Here is a 23,480-nt window from a genome sequence, read left to right as displayed (position 1 = left end):
GGACTGACTGACTTAGGAATTGGTGGTCTGTTGAATGTGGAATATATTCCCCTTCCTTTTTCTATTTGGAATACGGCTTTGCCTTTTACAGTTCACAAATACCTGCCATTTTAACCTTGGGAGGAAGGAGGAACATGTACAAAATGTCACACACCAGAATGGCCCAATAAAGAAGGGGTGTTAACGGGGAGGGGGTTTGCTACCTTTAGCAGCATGAGAGCCACTGCAGCATAGCTCCTTCCTGTGTCACTCAGTAACATCTGTCATATGTTCACAGTATGTACAAGGAGTCCGTGCTGTGAGTCCTTCCCATGCTACTATTATTCCAACTTCCAGGAAGAATAATGCTAGAATGGGAAGAAGACACAGCAGGAATTCCTCCTGTGACAGCAGACTTTTGATGTTTCCAAGCAGGTGCAAAGGAGCAGCACTGTTGTAGCTTAGATGCCACTGAAGGTAACCTGGGCTCTTATTCAGTCATTTTCTATTGTTATCTCCTACTCTTAAGTTTAGAAAACATTTATCCTATTTTGGCATAGTAAATTATATAAGTTGCTATGGAATTGCTGAACTGTGTTTTGATACGTATCAATAACTATTAAACTGCCATTTAAATAACCTTCCCTTTTGTAGTTTAACCTCCTTTTTTGTTCAGTAGTCATCAATGATGATATGAAAAAACCATTATACACTTTGGAAGAGAGATTATTTTTCAATTTCTTAAATATCTGCATTTTATTCCAAGTCGTTGTAACATCAGTCTTTTCACCATTCTAGTGTTCTTAGCTATTCTCTTATTTGCTAGCATCTTACAGTTACAATCACATGAAAATAATTGTGCAAGGCTTGTCTCTTTGTACACCATTGTTCCCTAAGAATAAATGGGTATTCCATTGTTACATCATTGCGTTCTGTTGCAGCACCACTTACGTTTGCATAACAAGAACACATTATGCTTTTATTGCAAGAGCATAATAAGGAATGGGTAAGTTTCAGGAATACCCCCAAAAAACTTCAATATTTTGGTATTTTTAGACATCACTTTTTCATCTAAAGTGGGTTCACTTCACCAAGTGCTGCTTCCTCATGTAAGTTAAAGAAGTTTATGTAGGAGCAGTGTGTTAACTGTAGTCACAATATCGTCATTGCCAAGAGCATGTGAAACTTCCATTGGCATAATAGCAGGAAAATAAGCTTTTCTGTTTTATTGAGACTTCACAACTTTCTGATCTTATCCAATTCCCATCTACACATATGAATTGTCTTGTTATGCAACAGCTGCCAGCCTAAGTCAAAAGCTGTTTGGGCAACTGTTTGCTTGATGGTCTGCTATGTGTTGGGTTTTTTGATAAAGGTGGGTAAGAACTGCAGTAAGGACAGCTCAACACCATATTTATAGTGTGTGTTTATTTCAGGTTCATCATCTCCTGCTCGACCTGCAACCCCGTTGGCATCCTGCAGCAGCCCTACTCCCCCGCCTCCTCCACCTAGACCCCCATCTCGTCCAAAATTGCCTCCAGGGAAGCCTGGAGTTGATGTGGTAGGTTTAGCTTCTTCAAAATTACTAATTAAATTGAGATAACATAACTTCAGCTCACCGTGGTACAGACAAATAGAGATGAACAAAGAATTCTTAATAAACAAATGATTTCTGCCATGTTCCTAACTAGTGTCTGATTTCCTCCATTATTTGAAACCAAGAGAATGGAATAATCTCTGTTGATGACAGTAAATAGGCAGATTGTTATGGAAAGTCCACATTTGAAATTGCAGGCTAGTTTTGTTGGTTTTGTTGGTCATGCCACAAACAAGTCAGAATTATTACACCTGTGTAGGAATATGCATTTGCTTTAGCAAGAACATCTCTAAAATGTCAAGAAAGGTCAAGAAAGCTGCTATGCCCCAGTTAAATTGAAATTGTCTGACACTAGTGATGACATGTATCTTTTCACATTTTCTGAAACACTTGGACTTGTACATACATAAGCACACCAAAGGGATGCTTCAATTTTTACTATTCTGACATGAAAAGCACTTCTTTGTCAGAAAAAGTGTACATATTTGTTCCTGTCATGTGACAGATGTGCATATACTTTCCACTATGTATAAACACAATCTTGGGAAGTCACAGCCAACTATGGATTCCAAGTACACATTCACAAAGTGAAAGAAACTCATTTACCATTACCATCCATGACCATCCACATGCTCTTTTCATATCTGTTCCTATGTAGCCATCCTTGCTATATAAGAAAGAGTGTAGTGTTTGGAACAACTCTGTATGAAAAGTAATCCATCATTGTGGATTCCATTAGTGAAACAATCCAGTGATTTTATTGTGGACCATTGTTTAATTTTGCACCTGTGAACTGTTTCTTGTGCACCATAGTTTTTGCAGTTTCAGATGCATTCCCCAAACGTTACATTCTGCAGCATGTTTCTCATCTGCACTACAAATATAGATCACGTGCATTAGAGAACTCAGTAAAACTTTTGGCTACACAATTGGGCTAGTAAAAAATAAATAGCAGCTGAGAAATCAATGGATCTGTAAATCCACTCAGTGTGAATGGATTAATTCTGGGTGTTCCAGGGGCCTTAGAAGATAGCGTGTGCAGTTGTGAGTTTTCTTGCTTGAGTTCATGTTCAGAAATGCACTGTGTGTATCTTTAATCTTGTTTGTGTTTGTCTACAGTCCAGACCTTTTAGCCCTCCGGTTCACTCTTCCAGCCCTCCTCCGATAGCACCTTTAGCACGTGCTGAAAGCACCTCTTCCATATCGTCCACCAATTCCTTGAGTGCAGCTACTACTCCAACAATTGGTAACGAAAAGCTTTTCTTTGTTTGAAGAATAGTTTCCATGAGTGGAATGGCTTGAATATTTTAATTTCTGAAACCCTTTATTTGGTTTATATTTTCCTTTGTTTTCGTTGTCATGGTCATGTTATGTTAAAGCACTTTTTAATGTAAATGAGAATTGCACTCTTGATTAACTGTAGACTGCTGCAACTGCAATGTATATTTGTGTATAAAATAGCAGGGACCTGAAGGGATGCATAGGCTCCCTTTATTCCCTAAACTGTGCCTTCCCCCAATAATTTCCTAAATTCCGCTAAGATCACGAAGCAGTTTTCATTGGGTATAGGAGACTTTCCAAGGGGAGATCAGAAAAATGGAAAGAATGGAGCTCATCTGCTGGCAGGTTTTCTATGCTGAAAAGTTATTCTGCCTACAAACCAAACTGCTTTTTGAATTGGATGAGAGAAACTCTAAACAGTAGTTTAGGATTCAATGCAGCATTTCCTGGAAGTCTCTTAGAAGCCAGTGGAGATGTGGAACAGTCATGTTTCCCTTTGAATTCTGACCACTATAGATACAAAATGTTTTACAGTACTGTCTCGCAATTTGGCAATAATATAAATCATTGTTAGATTAGTTAGCTGTAGCAAAACTAGATAAATGCAATAAAAATGAATAAAGTTTAAGACAAAGTTTATCTTAGTAAGGAGAAATAGGAAAGGATAGCAGGAGCAGAAAGTATACTCTAGAACCAGATATTATTAAAAAGTAATGTTACAAACCAATTGTATTTGCTTCTTGGATTGCAGAAACGGTACACATGAAAAATTTCAAAAAGTTCTAAACTTTTTCAAATCCAGTTTCATAGAAATTTGAAAATATGGAAAGTTGTACTGAAAACATGTTTTTTTCTTCTTAAGCTGAGGTTAGATTACACTTGTCAAAAGTGATAAATGTTCTGTGGCTGGCAACGCCTGGATGTTGATGCTTTTCATTTTTTGCTTCATTCTCTGGTCTTCCTTTCTGCTCCCTGCTCCACTTCCTTCTCAGACAAACATATATTTGAATTCTCTTTGTCATTCTTTATTTCATTTACAATACTCTTCATCTTTTTTACACCTTAAAACCACCTTCTTCTCTCTGCTATAGTTCTTTTGTGCTGCAGACTCCTGGTTTTCCTTTCTGACCTGCGTCTCTTTTCATCAACGCTTCTGCTCTTCTACAGACCATCTCTGTCACCTTCAGTTCTCATTGTATGCCAGGTTGTTTTCTTTTATTGGTTTTCCCTTCTTTTACATCCCTTTGGACCCGTTCTGCTATTAGTCTAAACTTTCTTTCTGTAGTGTTCCTGCTGTGTGCCTCTTAACCTCAATTTTTTTATCAAGCATTTTCTAATCTGTGTAGACGAGAACGGGCACTTGAGCTGCTGTTCAAATTGTCTTTCTGACTATTCTGAATGAACTCAGAATGGCAACAAATTGGATATTCCAAGAAAGGGAAAAAAATCAAAAATCTGAATGAGCTGAAATGGATATGTTTTGTCTTCATTTGAGTAATAGCCATTGAGCATACTACTGACTTCCCATACTAGTGGTGTTTAGTCTTCACTCAGTCATAGTAATTCATAGATACTTGTTTTGCTTATTAGAAAATGAAGATGCTGTCAACTGGGGCATATATTCAAGCCTCCAGTGATAATTTGTTAAATGCTGAACCTGGTTTGAAGTGCTTTCAGCTTTAGTTTGTCTTTTTGAAAAACCGTTCACTCTTGTTTCTTTCTGCCTATTGTGTGTGAAATGGAAGTGTGTGGGGGAGAGTGCTTAATGCAATTTTCTGACTTCATGTTTCCCTTTTCGTACCTACCGGTATGTCCTTTGTTTCTGCTTGCTGTTGGTCACTGCAATGACCAGGGTGATATAAATGCATATCAGTCAAAGTACTGAATAGCATTTCAAATACCTAACTAACAATATCGTATTATCAACTAAGAGGCTGTGTCATCAGTGGCTCAACTCCTTGTATGTGAAGTATTATGTTCCATGGGGTGGTGTAAATTGTCTGAAACTGATGTCGATCAGTAGTTTTTATGACACACTGTTGTGTGTTCTTATCAGTAACTGTTTCAGAACATAAGGTTCCAATGGAATCAAGCCCAACTGATTTGTGAAAAGGGCTACTTTTAAGTTGAAACGTTAGCCTAGGTTTTGTGCAGGTAAAACAGGTGATGGGGAGGAAAACACAACTTTCTGTTGAAATAATAATTTCCCCCCTATATAAGCATGAGCATGATGACTCTGTCACTATGGACATTTTCATTAATGGAAGTAAAGTTCCTCTAGATAAATTTTGTTGCTTTTAAAAGAAATAACCAATGATCCATAGAGACCATTGCTGGTTTCTGTTTGATTTTAGGATAACAATTGTGAAAGTCAAGGTGAATTAGAGTCAGGATTATTCTGTTGTTATTCAACATGATTCCACAAATCTAGATAGCCTTCAGATTGATATTCATAGATGTGGTAACTACAAAAAATGTCGAAACATTTATTTATTTTAAAACATAATATTTATATTATGCCTATTGTAAAGTTACATGTCTTTTCTAAAGCTACCAGTACATCCAACTTGTAAATACAATATTGGAAAAATCTGATGACAGTTCAAATATAAACAACCATTAAAATAGCCATCAAATCAATATCAAACAAGGGTTGCCTGAAAAGAAAGCTTTATATAATCTTTCTAAAAGCCTGTGCTTATGAGCTCCAGCAGATATTCTTTAAGTTTTTTTTCAGTGGATGGAAGGAACCAGTTACTCAATAGCCAAGGACACTCTTTCAAACACAACCGTTTAAAAGTGCTATAGATTACCCCCAAAGCCTTATATTTAACCTAAACTTTAGAAGCAATGTGAATGTGCAGTTGTGATAGGGTAGTACATAGTCCAAGTTTTAGGTGGCAGCACACTTAAAACGTTACAAGCTTTGAAGGCCACATGCTTTTGACTAACCATTCAAGAACACGAGTAGGCCTTTGATTCATAGTCTTGACATGAACATGATTCATTCGCCATATATGATTTTTTAGAGAAATTGCTGTTACATTTAAGTTGATTGAGTAATCAGGCATTTTATTAAAATTATCTAAGTGGCCTTTTTTACAGATGGCCTTGGAGATTTCACCACCCTTGTTGGGGTGAAGAGAAGCTTTAATACAAAACGATTGAGAAAACAGCTGAAATTGCTAATAAGGAGTTCCTGGTTTGTATTTGTACATCCCAGCTATTTTTAGTTATTGTGTATTTGTTCATAGTGACTAGCCTGAACATTCTTTATGCTGGCAATATGAAGGTCTTGACATGAGCACTATAGTTAGACTTCCCACTGACTGGCCTGATTTGCTTGCCACGCAAAGCTAAATCAAGGCTTAGTGTGAGTACATGGGTTCCCAGAGAGGAGCTTGCAGCTGCTTTGCAGTTCCTGAGTTCTTTTTGCTGCCACGTAACCCTGATCTAAGCCAAAGCTTAGTACATTGTTCAAACCTGGGCATCATGGTTATGGTCCCTAGACTAACCACAACTAACCCTTGGTTACAGCTCATAGCTAGTCTGGAGACAGCCTGATCTTAAGTCCAGGCGCAGAAGACATGCTAAGCTTAAACTTGGTTTAGCTCAGCATGGCACATTAGCAAAAAAGACCAGGGAGCAGCAAAGCAGCTGCAAGCTCCTTTCTGGGAGCTCACACATTCATGCTAAGCCATGGTTTGGTTTAATGCTATGTGCAAGCCTGTTCACTTTCGCAGCTTATAAAAAGGGGATGCTTGGTTTATGCATCCCTTTTTTTTTAGAAATCTGAAATTAGGATTCGCTTCTAGAGATAGCCAAGGAAATAGTCACACTCTTAGACAAGACGAACTATTTCTGGAGTGTTTTCTTGAATGTGTTAAACACAGGCACAATTTTACATTAATATTAGATCAACTTGTTTTGTCCTTTGATATTGTTGGGTGTCTGTGTCTCTGTGGGGAGAATTGTATTCACTGTAGTAAAATAAAAGGAAATCTTTGTTAAATGCTCAAATTCTGTGTTCTCCTCAATGCTCTCCCTGAGTAGGGACGGAGGGAAGGACCGTATTCCCCACAGGTACCTTAATTTTAAAAATCTCCCTTTAGTTTTCCATATTGTGAGAATATATGGGTAGCTTCCAGAATTTATTGGCTTCTGGAACAAAATAATGAGAATTTTTTCATCTACTCCTTGAAAATAGGAATGCATGTTTATTGGCAACAGAGAAAGCTCCACCTGTCCCAAATAGGCAAGTGGTATTGTCAGATCATGTGTTGGATGAGACTGGATTGTGCCAATCTGCTCTTGTGGCCCATGACAAATAATGCAGTAAATTATGCTTAATATGCTGAATGGCTTGGCATGTAAAAAGCTTCCAGCTCAAGGCAAAAGCATGGCAGGCGTTTACCATGGAGAGGGAATAGCAATTCCTGTGGGACACGCAGAGCTCAGGTTCTAATGCAATTTCAGACCGATTAAGCCAGGGCTAGTTTGAGTCCTTTATTTGTATCCTAAACCATAGGATTCAAAAAATTGTGCTAAAGATCTGGCCTTTGTATTTTTCCCTGTTTCAGAGAACAATGATTAATGGGTTACAGTGATACTATTAGGCTTGAACAGGTTAGCAGAGTAAAAAAAAAAAGGGAGGCCATTAGCAAGAAGCAATGGGTCCCAGTTATAGCAAACTCGGTTTGAGTTCAGCATTGGGAAATACCTCTTGATTGTAGGAATGATTGGACAGTGGAACACGATTGGTTTTTTAAGAGGATTTTAGCAAGAGTAAATGACCCTTTGCCAGGTATGCTTTGAGTGTAGGGAACTTTTCCTTGTTGCAGTAGCCCCTTTTAAATTCTATGGATCTAAGACAAGAGTAGTCAACATGGTGCCCTCCAGATGTTGCTGGACTCCAGCTCCCATCAGCCCTAGCCAGCATGGTCAACAGTCAGAAATGGTGGAAGTTGTAGTCCAGCAACATCCAGGGAACACAGGTCCTCCATCCCTGGGCTACAGTCACACTTCAGCAGGTAGAGTTTCTTCAGCACTCCTAAACTGACTACCCCTGATTTAAGACATGGAAGGGTTTAGATACTCATTATAAAATTCTACATAAAGAGTAAGATTATGATAAGCCTTATTGAGTTCAATATGACTTACTCCCAGTAAGTGTCCCTACGATTATGGCCTAAGTAGCTCGTAAGAAGCACAATTTCTCAGCCTTTGTGACTTCCCTGTGTGCAACTCTTCCAGTCTCTAAAGGTTATCCCATATATGGAGAGTTTGTCTGAGGAAATATGACACAAAATTATTTCATTTACTGTTTGTCTTTTTTGTATTTGTTTTTGGGTTCTTGTGGTGGTTGTTGCATATGATTTTGATAATAAAAAGAGATGTGTCCACCATTTCTATGTCTATGATCTTTTTTTCATTGTAATGTTTGTGGTTTGGTTGATAAACAGCTACTTGATTTTCATTTGGAATTTGTGTTTTCATTGTTTTTCTTTTACATTTCTTTTGCTCATGGGTTTCAGAAGATGATGCTTATGTTGACAAACTGCTCACGTTTGAAAGGCATTGTGAAACTCCTGCAGGTACTGTACTAGCAGAGTGGTTTCAAGAAATCTGGATTTAAAATCCTAGCCATTGTCATCTGAATGCTTCCTTCACTGCCACCCTCACCACCATGAGTGTCAAGTGCATACAAATATATACTTATATGTAAAAGAGAGGAACTCATGCCAAACTCAGAAATGCAGCATATAGCATGCCAGTTTCCCAATGGCAAGAGTTTTGGAGAGGTGATAGATTTTTGACTTGTGGTTCTTTTTTATGTAAGGGATAATGCTACTACTCAGGAGCAGGTCTTTCCCATATGTATATTCTGTCTACCCAGCTCTTCCTTCATTTTACAGGACTAGGCTTCCAAGGAAGCTTACAAGGCCAGATGTGCTTAGCTTCAGCAGTAGTGTTTTTAGTTTGTTTTACATGTACCCTGTAAAATATTGTGAGTCAAAGTAACTGGTAATTTTTGACTAGGAGAGAAAGGCAGTGGCGTAGCGTGGGGGGGCAGGGGGGGCAGGCCGCACCGGGCGCAACACCCGGGGGTTAGGGTTAGGGGGCGCAAATCCACGGGTTAGAGGGCGCAAATCCACGGGTTAGGGGGTGCAAATTACTTGCCTTGCCCTGGGTGCTGACAACCCACGCTACGCCACTGGAGAAAGGTAGCTTTAAATGTTAATTTATTGGTTCAGTTTGGAATTTTATCAAATAATACGGTTCAATAAAATCATGCACTTAACCAACATTCCAGAAATCCTGCCCAGTAGTTAGTTAATCCAAATTTAGCACCTTTAGGGGAAACTGTCAAGCCAGAGATTAATGCCGCCTTTGGAAGCCCACCCATACTGAAGATCCATGCAACATACGTTCAGAATTATAATGCATGCTTATCTCAAGAGCATGTGAGTGCCAGAATCATTGCCATGTTTTCCCCTTACCAGCCTTTTTCTTCAAGACAGGTTCATGTAATAAAGTTTAGTGCTACATTTTCAGATGTTGTTTTCATACCCAGAGGCATCTTCCAACTTTACAGCAGCATCTTTAAAATGGAGACAAGGCCTTGTGTGACAAATTCCGCCCAAAGCTAGTACAGCAAAAAAACCCCAACATACTAATATTCTGTTGCAGCAACAGAACACTTCTCACACCCTCCATGCACAAACACGTAGGCAGCAATCCAGTGGGCAAAAATTATCTCCATTTAGGATTCCATAGCTTGCCATTTTTTTACTTTTTTTTTGCTTTCTGTTTCCCAAAATAAAACAAGAAAATTGTTTTAAACTCCCTTCTACTCCCCCTTGCACGTTAACAGCTCACAGCGCCTCTTCCTCCCCTGTAGTGAGATTAATAACCTGCTTCTGTGACTTACACTTATGTCCTTCTCTCTCCCTTCTCCTTAACCTTTCCCATCCCGCTTCAACTCCTGGCCATACAGAGAATGAACAGCCTTCCCTCGTCTGGTTTGACAGAGGAAAGTTTTATTTGACTTTTGAAGGTAAGTAGTGCATAGCATACTGGGTTGGAACTTTAAGCCCCCACTTTGCTCTTATTATTTAATAGAAGCCCTTTGGTTTCCTACAAACAAACAAACCCATTCTACCTTTCTGTATGGTAATGCTATGGCTACTTAGATGACATGACGAGTTCAATCAGAATCATTTTAAAATTTGATTTGTACAACTGTGTCCCTTCAATTGTTATAATTTAAAGGGGGAATGGGGAAATAATTGTTGTTGATTTTTTTTAAAAAAAAATCTTCTGGAGTTACTGATTATCAAAGAACTTGACTCTGTCAACCAGGGCTTCTTTGTATACACTTTGCAAGCAGTTTTTACACCTTATAGCAGCTACACATTATAAATATAGGTAGAATGTTCTATTATCCTGTTATCCATTTCTAGAGTTTTCCTTGCCATCATATTCTTAACCATGACAATCTCCCATTCCCCTAATAAATAAGAGTATTTCAGAGAAATATGAAAAATACATTTGTATTTAGTGCTTGGATCATGTATCAAGACCGTTTGACGGGGGTGGTGGATAAAAATAGTATTACAATCTGAATGTTGGTCAATTAATAAAAGTCCATTATCCCTTTGGTACTTCAGTGGTGTCATTTTAACATTTATGTAACCTTTTTCCAGCTTGGCTATACAGGAGAGTTGAAGCTTTCCTATATTAAATGTTTGATTTCATGAACCTGTTTTATTCTGTGGCAAATATCCCCTGGAGTAAAAATTGGTTGGCACAACTCAAGTTGTTTTTAGTACCCCCAAAAAAGGGTTCCAGAGCATTGTTGAACCTCCTGAACCATGGGAAGGTACTGCAGAGAAGTGGCGCAGAATCAGCAAAATCACCTCCCTCTACCTTCCCTTTGCAGAAACTCTACACTACAGGTTACCAATCCCTTTCCTATACAGAAGGGGCTCTTCCCTGAATGGAAGGATAGCTTCTTAACCTTTTCTCTGGGATTGCTCCACATATCTTGTTACCTCTAATTCACCTCCGGGGATAAATTTATAAGAAAAAGAAAGTGTACTAGAATGACTGAGTTTCATATGAGCATGAAATGTTGTGATCTGAAATGGAATATGTAAGTCAGTTAGCCAACAAGGTGCCCTCCAGATGTTCTGGACTACAGCTCCCATTATCCTCAGTCATTGGCCATGCTGACTGGGGCCGATAAAGTTATAGTTCAAAATGTTTGAAGGGCACCTGATGAAGATTGAGAAAGCTAAGTTTGATGGCTCTGGAAATGTTTTTCTGTTATAAACTAGGCAAAGCGAATGCATCTTTCATTCCCGTTAAGTCAGCCTCTGCCTAATCTTAACCAGTTACTGATAGGTCTTTGTGATTTGCAAATACTGATACAATCCTTTTAGTTTTCTAAGTTAAAGGAATACCCCTAATGGTTTATGTACCTTAAATGTACTTCACAGAACTAACATCGTAGTACAACTCTTCTGCTATATGTAAAAGTTGTTGCCCATCTGCAAACAGTTGTTTTTTTAATTAGTCTTGGGAAATTGTCCATATTTGGTGCCGGTAAACTTTAATTTTGTAGCAAAACAGCTATGGGGGGGCAGCTTTAATTGACTGCATGTTTCTCTCAGCAGTTAATTGTTTGGGCCTATACTCAAGCTGGGCTTGAGAGTCCTGTCAAAAGGAGCACTGGAGCTCTGGAAGTTTTTGCACCTGGTTTCCTCCGTGCTTGTTTTTGGTGCCATGATGCCAAGTGGCGGACCCAATCTTCTTTTGTGGACATTGTTTTTGACCTGTGCCTCTGCTAATTTAGTTTTGTGTGTTTTGTTACATTTTATTTTTTGTGAACCACCTCAAATTCCTTCAGTAGACAGAACGGCAAGATAAAAATATTTTGAATAAATAAAACAATATTGCCTAAACATGTGTAGAACCAACCCAGGGAATCCCTGTGGATTTGGCTCTGTGGATAAAGAACCTATCAGCACATTGGGGAAAGGCAGGATTCACACATGCACACTCCCAAGCAGACATTGATCCAGCACACTTTTAGTGCATTTGAATAGGGCTTTCATTTCTGCCATTCCAGCCTGCCTTTAAAAAGCAAATATGGACAGTGGTTTGACTTCTTGTATTCACAAAGCCTATGATTTCCTGCTAGTGATTTCATGATTTATAATGGTGTTCTTGAAGCACTTGCATTGTTAAGTAAACAATTTCTGTCTGTAGGTAAGACTTATCTACATTATTTTTTTTGTTTAAATTTGATCAGTTTCCATATATTTTTAAATTTTGCATAATCAGCTCATAAAAATACAGACAAATCTCTCAAAATAGGAAATGCCTTATACCTCAGGCTTGAGAATTTAAAAAATGGCCAAAATGCTAAGTCTTGTCACTAGGGCAAAATCAGCCACAGGTTAGTCCTAACCCTTCTTAGATTGACTCCCTTATGGTTGAATCTGAGAGCCCTAGACTATAAAATATAGTTTTTAAAAGGTCTTCATCAGGTGCCAAAGAGGCATTACATAAACAAACAAACAACAACAACCACATCAATAAAGCCTGTTCAATAAAGCAATTTCAATAACCTGTAAACAAACCCAGTAGAAAAACAACAAAAACTTCAGCAGCAAGTACAATAAGAGCAGATGGTGCAAATTACCCAAAAGCTGGATTGATTTCTTAGTTTCTAATTGGATTTCTTTGACAAAGACTCCATTCAGCATTGACAGAATAAGTTTATTCGAGGCAAGGGGAATAAGCCACAAAGTGTTGGGTATTTTCCTGCAATTGCCCGTTTGTGGGAGGAGGAGTGGAAGAAAGGGAGTGATGGGAAGTAGGTGGTAAAGAGGAAGCCTGAGGAACTAAGTGAGGAGGACAGGATCCTGCAGATTCTGAAAAAGTTTACCCCAACCCCCCCCAAAAAAGATGGTGCTGAAATCCCATCCCAGCAACTGCATCTGTGTCACTATCAGAAGCTGATGAATATCTATGGCAAAGCAGGATGTTTGTTTGGATTTCTGCAAAGCTCAAGTTTATGATACATTTGAAGCCAATTTGCATCCTAAATAGAAGTTGTTCTTAAGGTTGGAGCCTGGTAGTTGGTGCTGCTAGACTTTCTTGTAGGGTAGAGTCACCAGATGTTCCCGGGGACAGTCCCCGGATTCACCAATCTGTCCCCGGACAAAATCTGTCCCTGGAATGTCCCCGGGGACAGCAGAAAATTTTAAGTGTGGGAGAACATTGGGCAAAGGAAATCACTGTACTGGTGCCATGTGTCCCAGTGCCTGTGACCCATTGTCTAGGCCCAGCAGAGGGAGGAGTCAGCCTGCATTCACGTAGGATCTGCAAGATGGGATGGGATCCCCTTTTGTACTAACTCTGCAATTGTTTATAAAGGCACAGTTGTTGCTCAGATGCCAAATGCAAACTGAGCATCATTGGGCAGCCTGCACTATGACCATAAGTTTGGTGCTACATGAAGCTCTCAAAACAGGAGCATAGGAAGCTGCTTTATACCACATTAGTTTGTTGGTCTGTCTAGCTGTGATTTGGAATGGCTCTCCAGCATATCAAACAGGGCCCTTCCTATTTGGTAATTGTAGTTCATAGTGTTTAATGTTTACATTAAGTTTATTCAAGGCAAGGGGAATAAGCCACAAAGTGCTGTCTGTTGAAAACAAGCCAATGTTGTGTGGTGGACCCTCTTGGTTGCAGTTTTAGAAACTTGACAGATTCGCTCTGTTTGGATAAAGCAGTGTAATACAGAAAGTGAGACAGGTGATGTTTAGTTTACAGAAAAAGAGAGTCCCAAGCAATCAGCAGTAGAGTTTGATCTCCCATCCTCTTCTTTAAACTACTGCCTAAAAAAATCTGCTGCTTTTGCAAACCTGCATCCTAAGTAATTATCAATCTCCAACTTCATTGTACTGTACAGTAATGTAGTCCCTAGTCAAGCCTTAAATTGTAGCCCCTCTGAGTCTGTCATCTGCTGCTGAGTTTTGTATGACACGTAACAAACTGATGCTTAATAAATACTAATACTTTTTACCCCAAGGAGCATATTTGACAGAAAAGTAATCTCTCATCTACAGATACATTTTGTGGTACTTTATTTTCCCAGCTTTTATGTCTCCACTACAGTAATCCATGCCTCTGAAGCATTTTGGTTTGTCATGATTGTAAATCACACTACTTGCAAATATCACATATGAAAGTTACATTAAAATTGCTGCTTCTGCAAATTTATCTCTTCACTTGTTGGGTAACATTTTAGAAAAGCTGTTTTCCATTTAGTGTGAATGTATTTCATAATCTCCAATAGTAACAATAGTTGGGTTTTTGTTGGGTCCAAAATATTGGTTCCCTACTTTTTCTTTCTTCTGTGAACTTAATTTAATTTTGTCTGCTTAGAAGACATATTCTCAAATCAACTGCTTTGTGAATAAGAAGGCTGGTGTATCAGTTTATGCTTATTGGGTCTTCAAATCTTATTTAAAATGAAGAAGGGTGCTTAAGTCTATGGGACAGCAACTATATCCATCTGAAGTGTGCTGCCTAGCCTCTGCTTGACAATTTCAAAGCTAAAAGAGGTATGAGAAAACTGGCATCTATGGCAACTCATGGGGCTGGCAGGTCAACTGAGTAAGACCTCCCTCATCCACAGTTTGATTTTGGATGAGGAGGTTGATCTGGTTTGTATCACTGAGACTTGGGTGGATGAGCAGGTTGGAGTTGATCTCACCGAACTGTGCCCATCTGGGTACTCAGGTTAGCATCAGGGCAGACTTGAGGGGGGAGTAGGGGAAGTTGTTGTGTTCTACAGAAATTCTCTCCCTCTCCTTCTCCCTGCTATCTGTACAGTTGGGGGATCTAAAGTGTGTGTTCTTGGCATTGGGCAATCAGGACAGATTAGGGATTCTGCTGTCTTGCTTCCCGCTCAGCTTTCTCCTTGCCTAAGCTTACAGAGCTGGGCTCAGAGGTGGTGTTGAGGACTCCCAGACTGCTGGTTTTGGGGGACTAACATCCATGCTGAAGTGAGTGGCTCTGGGGTGGCTCAGGACTTCATGGCTGCCATGACGACCATGGGGCTGTCTCAACATGCCATCGGTCCAACACATGTGGCAGGCCACACTCTGGACCTTGTTTTCTCAACTGTGCTGGAAGAGGGTGATCTGAAAGTACGGAGCGTTGAAATCAGTCTCTGGTCATGGTCAGATCACTTCCTGTTGAGATTTAGGCTTTAAGCATCTTTTCCCCTCTGCATGAGGATGGTTTGCCCTTGGAGGCTGATGGATTGAGTGGGCTTCCAGGCGGCTCTGGGGGATTTTCTGGCTAATATGACTTGTGCTCCTGTTGAAGTCCTGCCTGACCTCTGGAACATCTGAATGGCTCAAACCATTGATGCAATTGCCCCTGAGCTGCTCCTCCTGCTTCATGGAGCCCATTTGGCTCCCTGGTATACTCCAGAGCTTAGGGCGAGGAAACAAGCTGGATACAACTGCAAGTGGAGGAAAGATCTGGCTGAATCCAACCAAACAGTGGTGAGGGCTCATCATTGAGCCTACCTATTGGCAGTGAAGGCACAGGAACGAAGGCATCCTTTGTTACCTCCACTGCATCCTCACTATGCCGCCTGGCATAGCTTTTCTGGGTAATACAGGCCTTTTAAAGTCTGGCCTTAGGCAGCTGACAGAACGACAGTAGCTTGCTGTGACTTGTTTGCAAAGCATTTTTAGGGCAGCATGGCTTGCATCAGTTACAGCACATGAATCCTGAGTTGTGTCCAGAGCACTGTCTAGTCTTGTTATGTTGGATAAGTTTCAGTGAGCAAGGCTCAAGAATGTGGGAAGGGTGCTTGGATAGGGTTGCCATATTCCAAACAGTGAAAATCCAAACAGCAAATTCGACGCTGCTGGCATGGATTTTATGCTGATGGATGCGGTATTCCAGATATGTCCAGGAAATTCAACATGTATGGCAACCCAATGCTTGGATCAGTCAGGGCAACCACTTGCGCTCTCTACCCTTGCCCCTTTGGGCTGATAAAAACTAGCAGAGAGGGGACAGCTGTCTGTTTGATAAGCAATTGCAACATAGAGAAGACAGGATTACCTGGCGGGCACTATAGCAGAGCTCCACGGTGTGTCCATGAGCTTCAGACTTGGAGGAAAATTTCATCCTCTCTCTTTTTAACCTGCTCTGCACATGATGAAATAACCATTGTTTTTCCTGTACATAGCTCACGGTTCTGACCAAAAACGAAATTTCAGGTTTAAATTCCCTCTTGTTGTTTGTAAATAAATATCACAGCTTATACAATTCACAACACTGATATTAAATATAACACCATGTAACCACTCACATTCATTCAACAACTAAACAGGCAATTTTATGTTAATGATACTGTTATTTCCATGATGATTGCTTCATAATTGGTACACACTTGAACCAATTAATTTTACTTAGCCATGTAATTTTATCTTGACTATTTTGAATTGATTTATTCACAGTGTACTCTGAAATTTTGCTGGTTCTGTCTATCTCTGTTTGTCCCTAAGCGATAAAAGCATAACAGTATAAAATAATAAAATTTCAAGGTTACAGTGCCTTAACCGTACTTCTCATTTTAACAAACTTTGATGTGCTGAATGTTGTTGTGATAAATGAACCTGTCATATGAGCATCAAAATACATTTCAACGTCCGAGTTTATTTTCATATTTTGTGTAGTATTTTGAGTTGTATAATTGTGATATTAACAATGAGCTTTTCATTCTTAGCTCTTCTTTATTAATACTCTTCATATTCACAGCACAATTTGTAGGAGGACATTTTGTACTATTAAAGCTATAATAGATGTACTTTGTACCTGTCTAAAAGGGATGGCATGAATAGGCTACAAGATAGAATTTACGCAAGAAGCTTTTATTACTTGCCTAAGGGCCAAACTACACATGATGGGCAATTCTCTAATTTTTCTTCCTTGTTGAGCAGCTAGGAAGCCAAAGCTTTGAGCAGAGAACCAGAATAGGGAGGGGCTGAAGAATGATTTCCTTTTCTACTGCTTGTTTGCTCAGAATCTCCCCCTGGCAGGGAAAGCCCAGGTTAAAAAAGCAATTTTCAGCAAATGGCAAGAATGGTTAGGATTAAGCAGCCTCTCCTTTTCTTTTTCCATTTCAGCTTCCCATGGCTGCTTCTTATTCAGGAAGAAAGTGGGAGGGAGAAGCATGGAACTTGCTATATATCCATAACCATGATTTACTTACATACATGCTAGTTCTCCCTACATGAGAATTTACAGCCTTGTGGTTTGGATCCATTTGTTCATGCTACACACAGCAGTGGCAAAGGTTGCTTAAAAACAGAAGGCGGACGTGCCCCTGTGAATGATGTTTTGAACTATTTGCACCTTCTATGAACTGCAATTCTGTAATCCTTTTTGTTTGTTGTTGTGCTATGAATCTGGATGTGAAAGAGAGGGGAGGCATGAATGCCTATGGTCTGTTTAAGACCACTTGTGCATTAATTACCTAAGAGTGACTAAATATGACCCGACTTTAACTGTTCTTTAATTGTTCTTCCAGGTCAAGTGTCAATTCCAGAACAAGCCAGGGTGATAACCTGGATAAATATTGCTTTTGGGTGTTAGATTGCTCAGCAGTGAAAATGGTCCTTAGTCTAGGTTTCAACTCTACGTCTAAGATGTGAATCAGAGTTATCTCTCTTATTCAATAGCTGTGAGGATGATTAAGGATTGCAAATCACTTTATGCAAAGAGAATATTCTGCATGATGACTAAAAAAGCAAATACAGGCTACATAAACAGAAGCATAGCTTCCAGGTCACAAGAAGTAATAGTTCTGCCCTATTTTTCTGCTGGTCAGCCAGCATTTGAATAACAGTCTTCAAATATCGTCAGGGCCCTCATGCAGAAGATGGGATGGACTTGTTCTCTTTTGTTCCAGAGAGTAGAACTAGAAGCAGTGGGTGGAAATTGCAAGGGAGCAGATTTTGGCTAAACATTGGGAGAGGCCACCTAATGGCAAGAACTGTTCTAGACTGTTAGAACAGTAAGGACTGGAACAGAGACTGCCTTGGGAGGATGTGGCTATCCATTGGGGACACAATAAATGCTTCGTGCGTTACGCAGCCTGCATTGTGTAGGGGGTTGGACTAAACTCTGTGGTCCCTTACAACTCTATAATTCTATAGTGTAAATAAAGCATAAAATGAAAGTTTAGCAAAAAATTACACTTGCCTAAATCTATCAAGAAAAATAGCTATGGAGAAACAACTTCTATCCTTTATAATTTCTTTGCTAGATCTAAAACTACCTGGACAAATTGCATAGGAATGCCCATTCAGAACCACATGGGCAGATTGCCGAGGGATTCACATTCAAATATACTTTAGCATTATACGTATGGATGTAGGGAATCTAATGTACAGCAATGCAGGTGGGCAACTTCACTTTCCAAAGTATTTGTCTAATCCTATAGGAGTTTCTTGCATGAGATTATAAGTGGATCAGGGCCACTTGATTACTGCTCTGTACATCTACTGGATTTTAAATATGTACTATAAATAAGGATTTAGACCAAGCTGTGGGTTAAACCACGGAGCCTAGGACTTGCCGATCAGAAGGTCGACGGTTTGAATCCCCGCGACGGGGTGAGCTCCCATTGCTTGGTCCCTGCTCCTGCCAACCTAGCAGTTCGAAAGTACGTCAAAGTCCAAATAGATAAATAGGTACCACTCTGGTGGGAAGGTAAACATTGTTTCTGTGTGCTGCTCTGGTTCGCCAGAAGCGGCTTAGTCATGCTGGCACGTGACCCGGAAGCTATACGCCGGCTCCCTCGGCCAATAAAATGAGATGAGCGCCGCAACCCCAGAGTCGGTCACGACTGGACCTAATGGTCAGGGGTCCCTTTACCTTTACGGATTAAATATAAGGTTGGATAATTTGACACGTTGCTATCATAACTGGAAATGACCTATTTATTGAGGGCAGCTAGCTTAATTTGATTTACAAAGGTCATGCCACATGTGTCCTACTGAAACATTTACCTTTAGCACTTGGAGAAGTGACACTTAAAAATGTATTACAGTGGTACCAGCTGAATTTATAGCATGGGCAATAAGCAGTGACAACCCAAGCACCACTGAGATGATGAAACTAAATTACACCTTGATGGTTAATGTGACAAAATAAATTCTTGGGATGTTGGTAGACAGAAAAAGAGACAGAACCAAATAGTTTTTAATAACTGCTTACCACACATTATACAATTAAAGTATGTGACTTACCCCAGTGAAACAAAAAGGGATTGGGAAAAGCTCCAAAACGATCTCTCCAATATGTACGAATGGGCAAATGCAGTTCAATGGAAATAAGGATAAAGTGATGAACGGCAGGACGGGAAAAAAATCTTAATTTCACATATATGCTCATGGTGTCAGTTTCTCACCAGAAACGAGACATTAGTGTTATCGTGCATAGTTGGATGAAGACATTGGGCCTGTGTACAGCAACTGTAAAGAAGGCAAATTCTATGCCAGGAATTAGGAATTTAATTGGAAAAAACCCTTAGAAAAAGCCTGGTATAATACAGGTAGCAGCTTATAATAGAAAATAATTTAGTCTAAGGAAACTCCACAGAAGTACTGCAGCTATCAAAATTGAGTTATCCCATTAGCTTCTTTAAAATGAATGGTTAATCTTAATTATAAAAATAATTCTTCCGTCCCACAACAATCCAGATTCTGGAGTTCATGAAAGATTTGTCACAAAACTTCATAAAATTCCTGACCATGCCTCATGTTGGTTCAGTTCAAACTGTGTGTGTACAACCATCACATATATGCAAAGGTATGCGCAATTATCATATTTTGCTGTTATCGGGATGTAGATTTATATACCTATCCTGTGTTTTTCCCCATTTCATTTGCATCAATGGGCAAGGCCAAATGTGATGTTTCTATTCTTCTACATATCCATTCCATCTAGTGTATACCAGTTATCCTGTTCCTGTGTGGTTACTTTTATTGAATTTTACATTTCAAGACAAATATAACTGATCTGCAGAAATTCTTTCAAGGTGCAAGCACAAAACGGTCTCTAGTGAGTCCGCAGTGTTGCATAGTTGCAGAATACTTGTGGAAGCAGGTGCTGTGTCTCTTGAATACCATTGCAAAACATAAATTGTGGCACCCCTAACAAATGACTTGCCACAGTTCATCTATATTGGCTCTTCATAAGCCTCTAAAAGTGTGCTGGTTACTGCATCTTTGAAAAGTAAGGGTTCATTCACACAACTGTGCATCCAGCTAGGGATGTAGATCAAATGTTTCAGGACTGGCTGGGGCTCATAGTGAAATTGCCATCTCATTGATTCAGTTTACATCTTGCACACACTTCATCTACATTTTCTGGGATGCCATCAATTCACAATTGAAGGCCTAGGGACTGAAATATAAACAAAGTCCATAATTAAGCCAGCTGCTTCATCAGTTGTCCAGCTCAACCTATTCTGTTTACATTCCTAACAATTAGAAGTGGAGTCCAGCAACATCTGGACCAGCAACATCTGGAGTGCCATTGGTTCCCCGTGCCTGACTATATGAAATCACCCTTAGACTGCATGTGAAAGCTACATAGAATCATGCAGGACAATCTTCAGGGTACCATACCACTTCAGGGTGCCAGTGGAGAATCACATAATTGAATACATCCCCATATTTATTTATTTTTTAAACACAACTGATCGCTACACATGGAGAGAAGGAAGCTAGGTTAGAACCATTTACCCATTAGGCCTGCTTTCCACAGGCAAGGAGGTTTTGATCTGGGAGCAGATTCTGAATTGGTACTGTTTGATAGCTTAACTACTTAGAATTATATATCTGTATCTATATATTTGAATCTATACCTACCCATCCATTATTACTTGTATTTTGAACCTTCATAGTGAGCTATTATCTGCTAGAGCACCTAAGAATTCATGAGGATATTGGTCCATGTCAGTAGTGTCATTAGGTACAGTATTGAATAGATACATGTGGGACTATTGTAACTGTAGACTCTATTGTTCAGCCTCATTTTGAGAGGTTGGGCTGAATTTCCAACAGACCCATCAAAATTTACCTCCTTGTGATGTATTCTTTGATCTTTTCCTCTTTGAAAACCAGGAAACTGTTCCCTTTGGACTTTGGGCATGAAAATAAATAGTTGCAAAATAATAGCTTCAAGCCTGTATAACCCTCTTGGGACCAATATTCCCTAAAATTAAATCATTCTTTGTTCTTTCACTACTGAAAATATGAACCTTGTGACTCAGAGATTTCTCAGAGGATGAATGGAGGTGCAAGAAGGGTTGCAAGCAATTTAATAGTGCATAAAAATGTAATAATAAAAAGAGTCAAAGTAATTAAGAGAATTGGCTTTGTGGTGGGAATGAGCCAAAATATAGCGCTCTTTCCCCATGGAAAGCCTTCTCCTGCATCCATGTTGATGTTCTTTTAGGGGAAAATGTCTCTCTCTGTGTGTACTTAACCTCGGTGGATTACAGTCCACTCTATCTCTTTCCAAGGCTGGGATAAGATCAAGATTCAGTTATGTTGTGGTTCAGATCACTTTGTTAAAGTGACAGTTGCAGCATCAGTTTAAGCAAAATGATCAGCAAAGATATGCACAGTTCAGCAAGATCCCTCCCTTTCTTTTGCAACTTCATTGACAGGAAGTTGAGGGATAGCAGCTTTCCAACAAAGGACCTGTTTTTTTTCTAGAGGAGTGTTGCTCTTTCAGAGTGAACATCACACTCCCTGAAATTTCACCTTTTGCTGCAAAATACAAGTCCTTTGACATTTTCAGCTTAACTCTGCTGTGTGGATTTCCTTATTAAGGTGAAATGAGCCCTAAAGCCTTTTTCATAGCATTGAAAGCTGTGTGCAATGAGCGTATGAAGGGGAAGAGTGTCGTGCCCACTATACTGCCTCCTGGCTTACATGCATTCATCATGTGTCTGTGCACACACAAGTCAGGACCCGTAAACAGTGGGCATGATCCATCCCATCCTTCTGCATGGCCATTGTACATGGTTTCTCCTCTGTGCTGTGCCTTTTTTCACATCCCCATTAACGTTACTGGAACTTCCAGGCACAGGCAGCAACCAGTTTTTTGGGGGGGCTGTTATGTTCTGGACCCCTGCACATGTTGGCAGAGCCCGCGCAAGCATGTCCTGCCCCACTCCTTTTTGTGTCATTTTGTTCAGCATGATGTCTCTGTGTGTGGTCATGCACGTATCGGATGCGCCTAAAAGGATTGCTGCCAGTAAGCCAATCTAAGGCTTGCATTTTATATGCCTATATGCCTACTGCAGTATATAGCTGATATACTGCTGTAGCCCCTCTCTGAAAATTTCCTTCCTTGATCAGCTATTTAAACAGCTGCAGTAGAAATAAATGTGATATTGTGAAGTGTTCTCCATTAGCCCGGCTAGGATACCTATGCATTTGGCTTCGCCCCTCCTTGTATTGCTTCCTGTAATGGTCCTGTAATGGTCCGCCTCATCATTATGTAACTTCATTATGTAATAATATGGAAGTCGGTAGCTGGATATGTTTAATTTCCTCTTCCCATTCCTTTCTATCCTCTCTCTTAGTTTGTAAGTCATTGTTATAGCCTGTAAACCACCTTGAGTGCTTTGGCCAGAACAGTAGTAACTAGACATAAGCTAAATTGTAACCTCTTCCTTTGAAGACTACTCTAAATGGGTGTGTTTTAAATAGACTTATGGTGTGAAATGCCCTTAGGATGTTCTGCTATTATATGCATGGCCCTTTTATACACCATGGCAGGGGCAGTTTCCGCATATCACACAGTGCTGCTGTTGGAGGTGGAATCACAAAGGCCAGTCATCATCTGTCCTCTAGCAGAAGAGTGCTGGAGAAGAGACCTGAAAGCCTCACGCAGAAGCAACATGTGTGAAGCATAATATCTGCATGTTAAATTTCATGGTGGTTGAATCTTCATCGAACCAAGTTCTGTGTATCCCGTGGGGGGGGGGGATATATTCCCCATATCTTGTCTTTGTTTCAAATCAGAAGCACTTTTGATAGTTTAAATATTTGACCAGAATAAGGACAATTTTCAACAATACAATGATAGAAAATATAATGTAAAACATACTAGAAAATGAACTTTCTTTTTGTAATTGTCATATTTATCCCTAGTATATCATAAGGGTGTGTGGTTGATAATGACTGAAGAGAACATGACTATGCAGAGGTGTTCATCTAAAGATGGATGTTCTTTTTCAAGCGTGTTGGGGAAACATTTTTCCAGGTTTTGTTAGCTACATTAAGAGATTTTAAATTAAGCAGGCTCTCCTCAGATTAATATGCAATACTGATCATGACACCGTGTGAACTGCTTGGGGGGAAAAGGTGTCTGACTGCAACATCATGATGGTAATTGTTTTTCTTGCTGACCTCCTAACTCCTGCCAGAGTTATTTTCCAGATATTTTGCATAAGTGGTAAACAGATAACCCACAACCTGCTGCATACTGAATTATT

The 23,480-nt window shown here is 39.7% G+C and overlaps 1 protein-coding gene across 21 annotated transcripts in view; it reads left to right on the top strand.

Moving 5' to 3' along the window:
- The window catches only part of SGIP1 (SH3GL interacting endocytic adaptor 1), a 137,167-nt gene that overhangs the window by 94,885 nt on the left and 18,802 nt on the right, over positions 1 to 23,480 (top strand). For 12 of the 21 annotated variants that reach the window (XM_053392132.1, XM_053392131.1, XM_053392133.1 and 9 more), the window contains 4 exons: positions 1,416 to 1,540; positions 2,696 to 2,822; positions 8,392 to 8,451; positions 9,855 to 9,914. In XM_053392132.1, coding sequence (XP_053248107.1) covers positions 1,416 to 1,540; positions 2,696 to 2,822; positions 8,392 to 8,451; positions 9,855 to 9,914 — 372 coding nt within the window. The remainder of the gene's footprint in view (positions 1 to 1,415; positions 1,541 to 2,695; positions 2,823 to 8,391; positions 8,452 to 9,854; positions 9,915 to 23,480) is intronic. The other 9 variants (XM_053392141.1, XM_053392129.1, XM_053392148.1 and 6 more) reach the window with 2 other exon arrangements.

The sequence above is a fragment of the Podarcis raffonei genome, chromosome 6 (assembly GCF_027172205.1).
Source record: "Podarcis raffonei isolate rPodRaf1 chromosome 6, rPodRaf1.pri, whole genome shotgun sequence".
Lineage (NCBI taxonomy): Eukaryota > Metazoa > Chordata > Lepidosauria > Squamata > Lacertidae > Podarcis > Podarcis raffonei.
The sequence above is the reverse complement of the archived record's forward strand: the minus strand, read 5'-3'. Positions and strand labels throughout refer to the sequence as shown.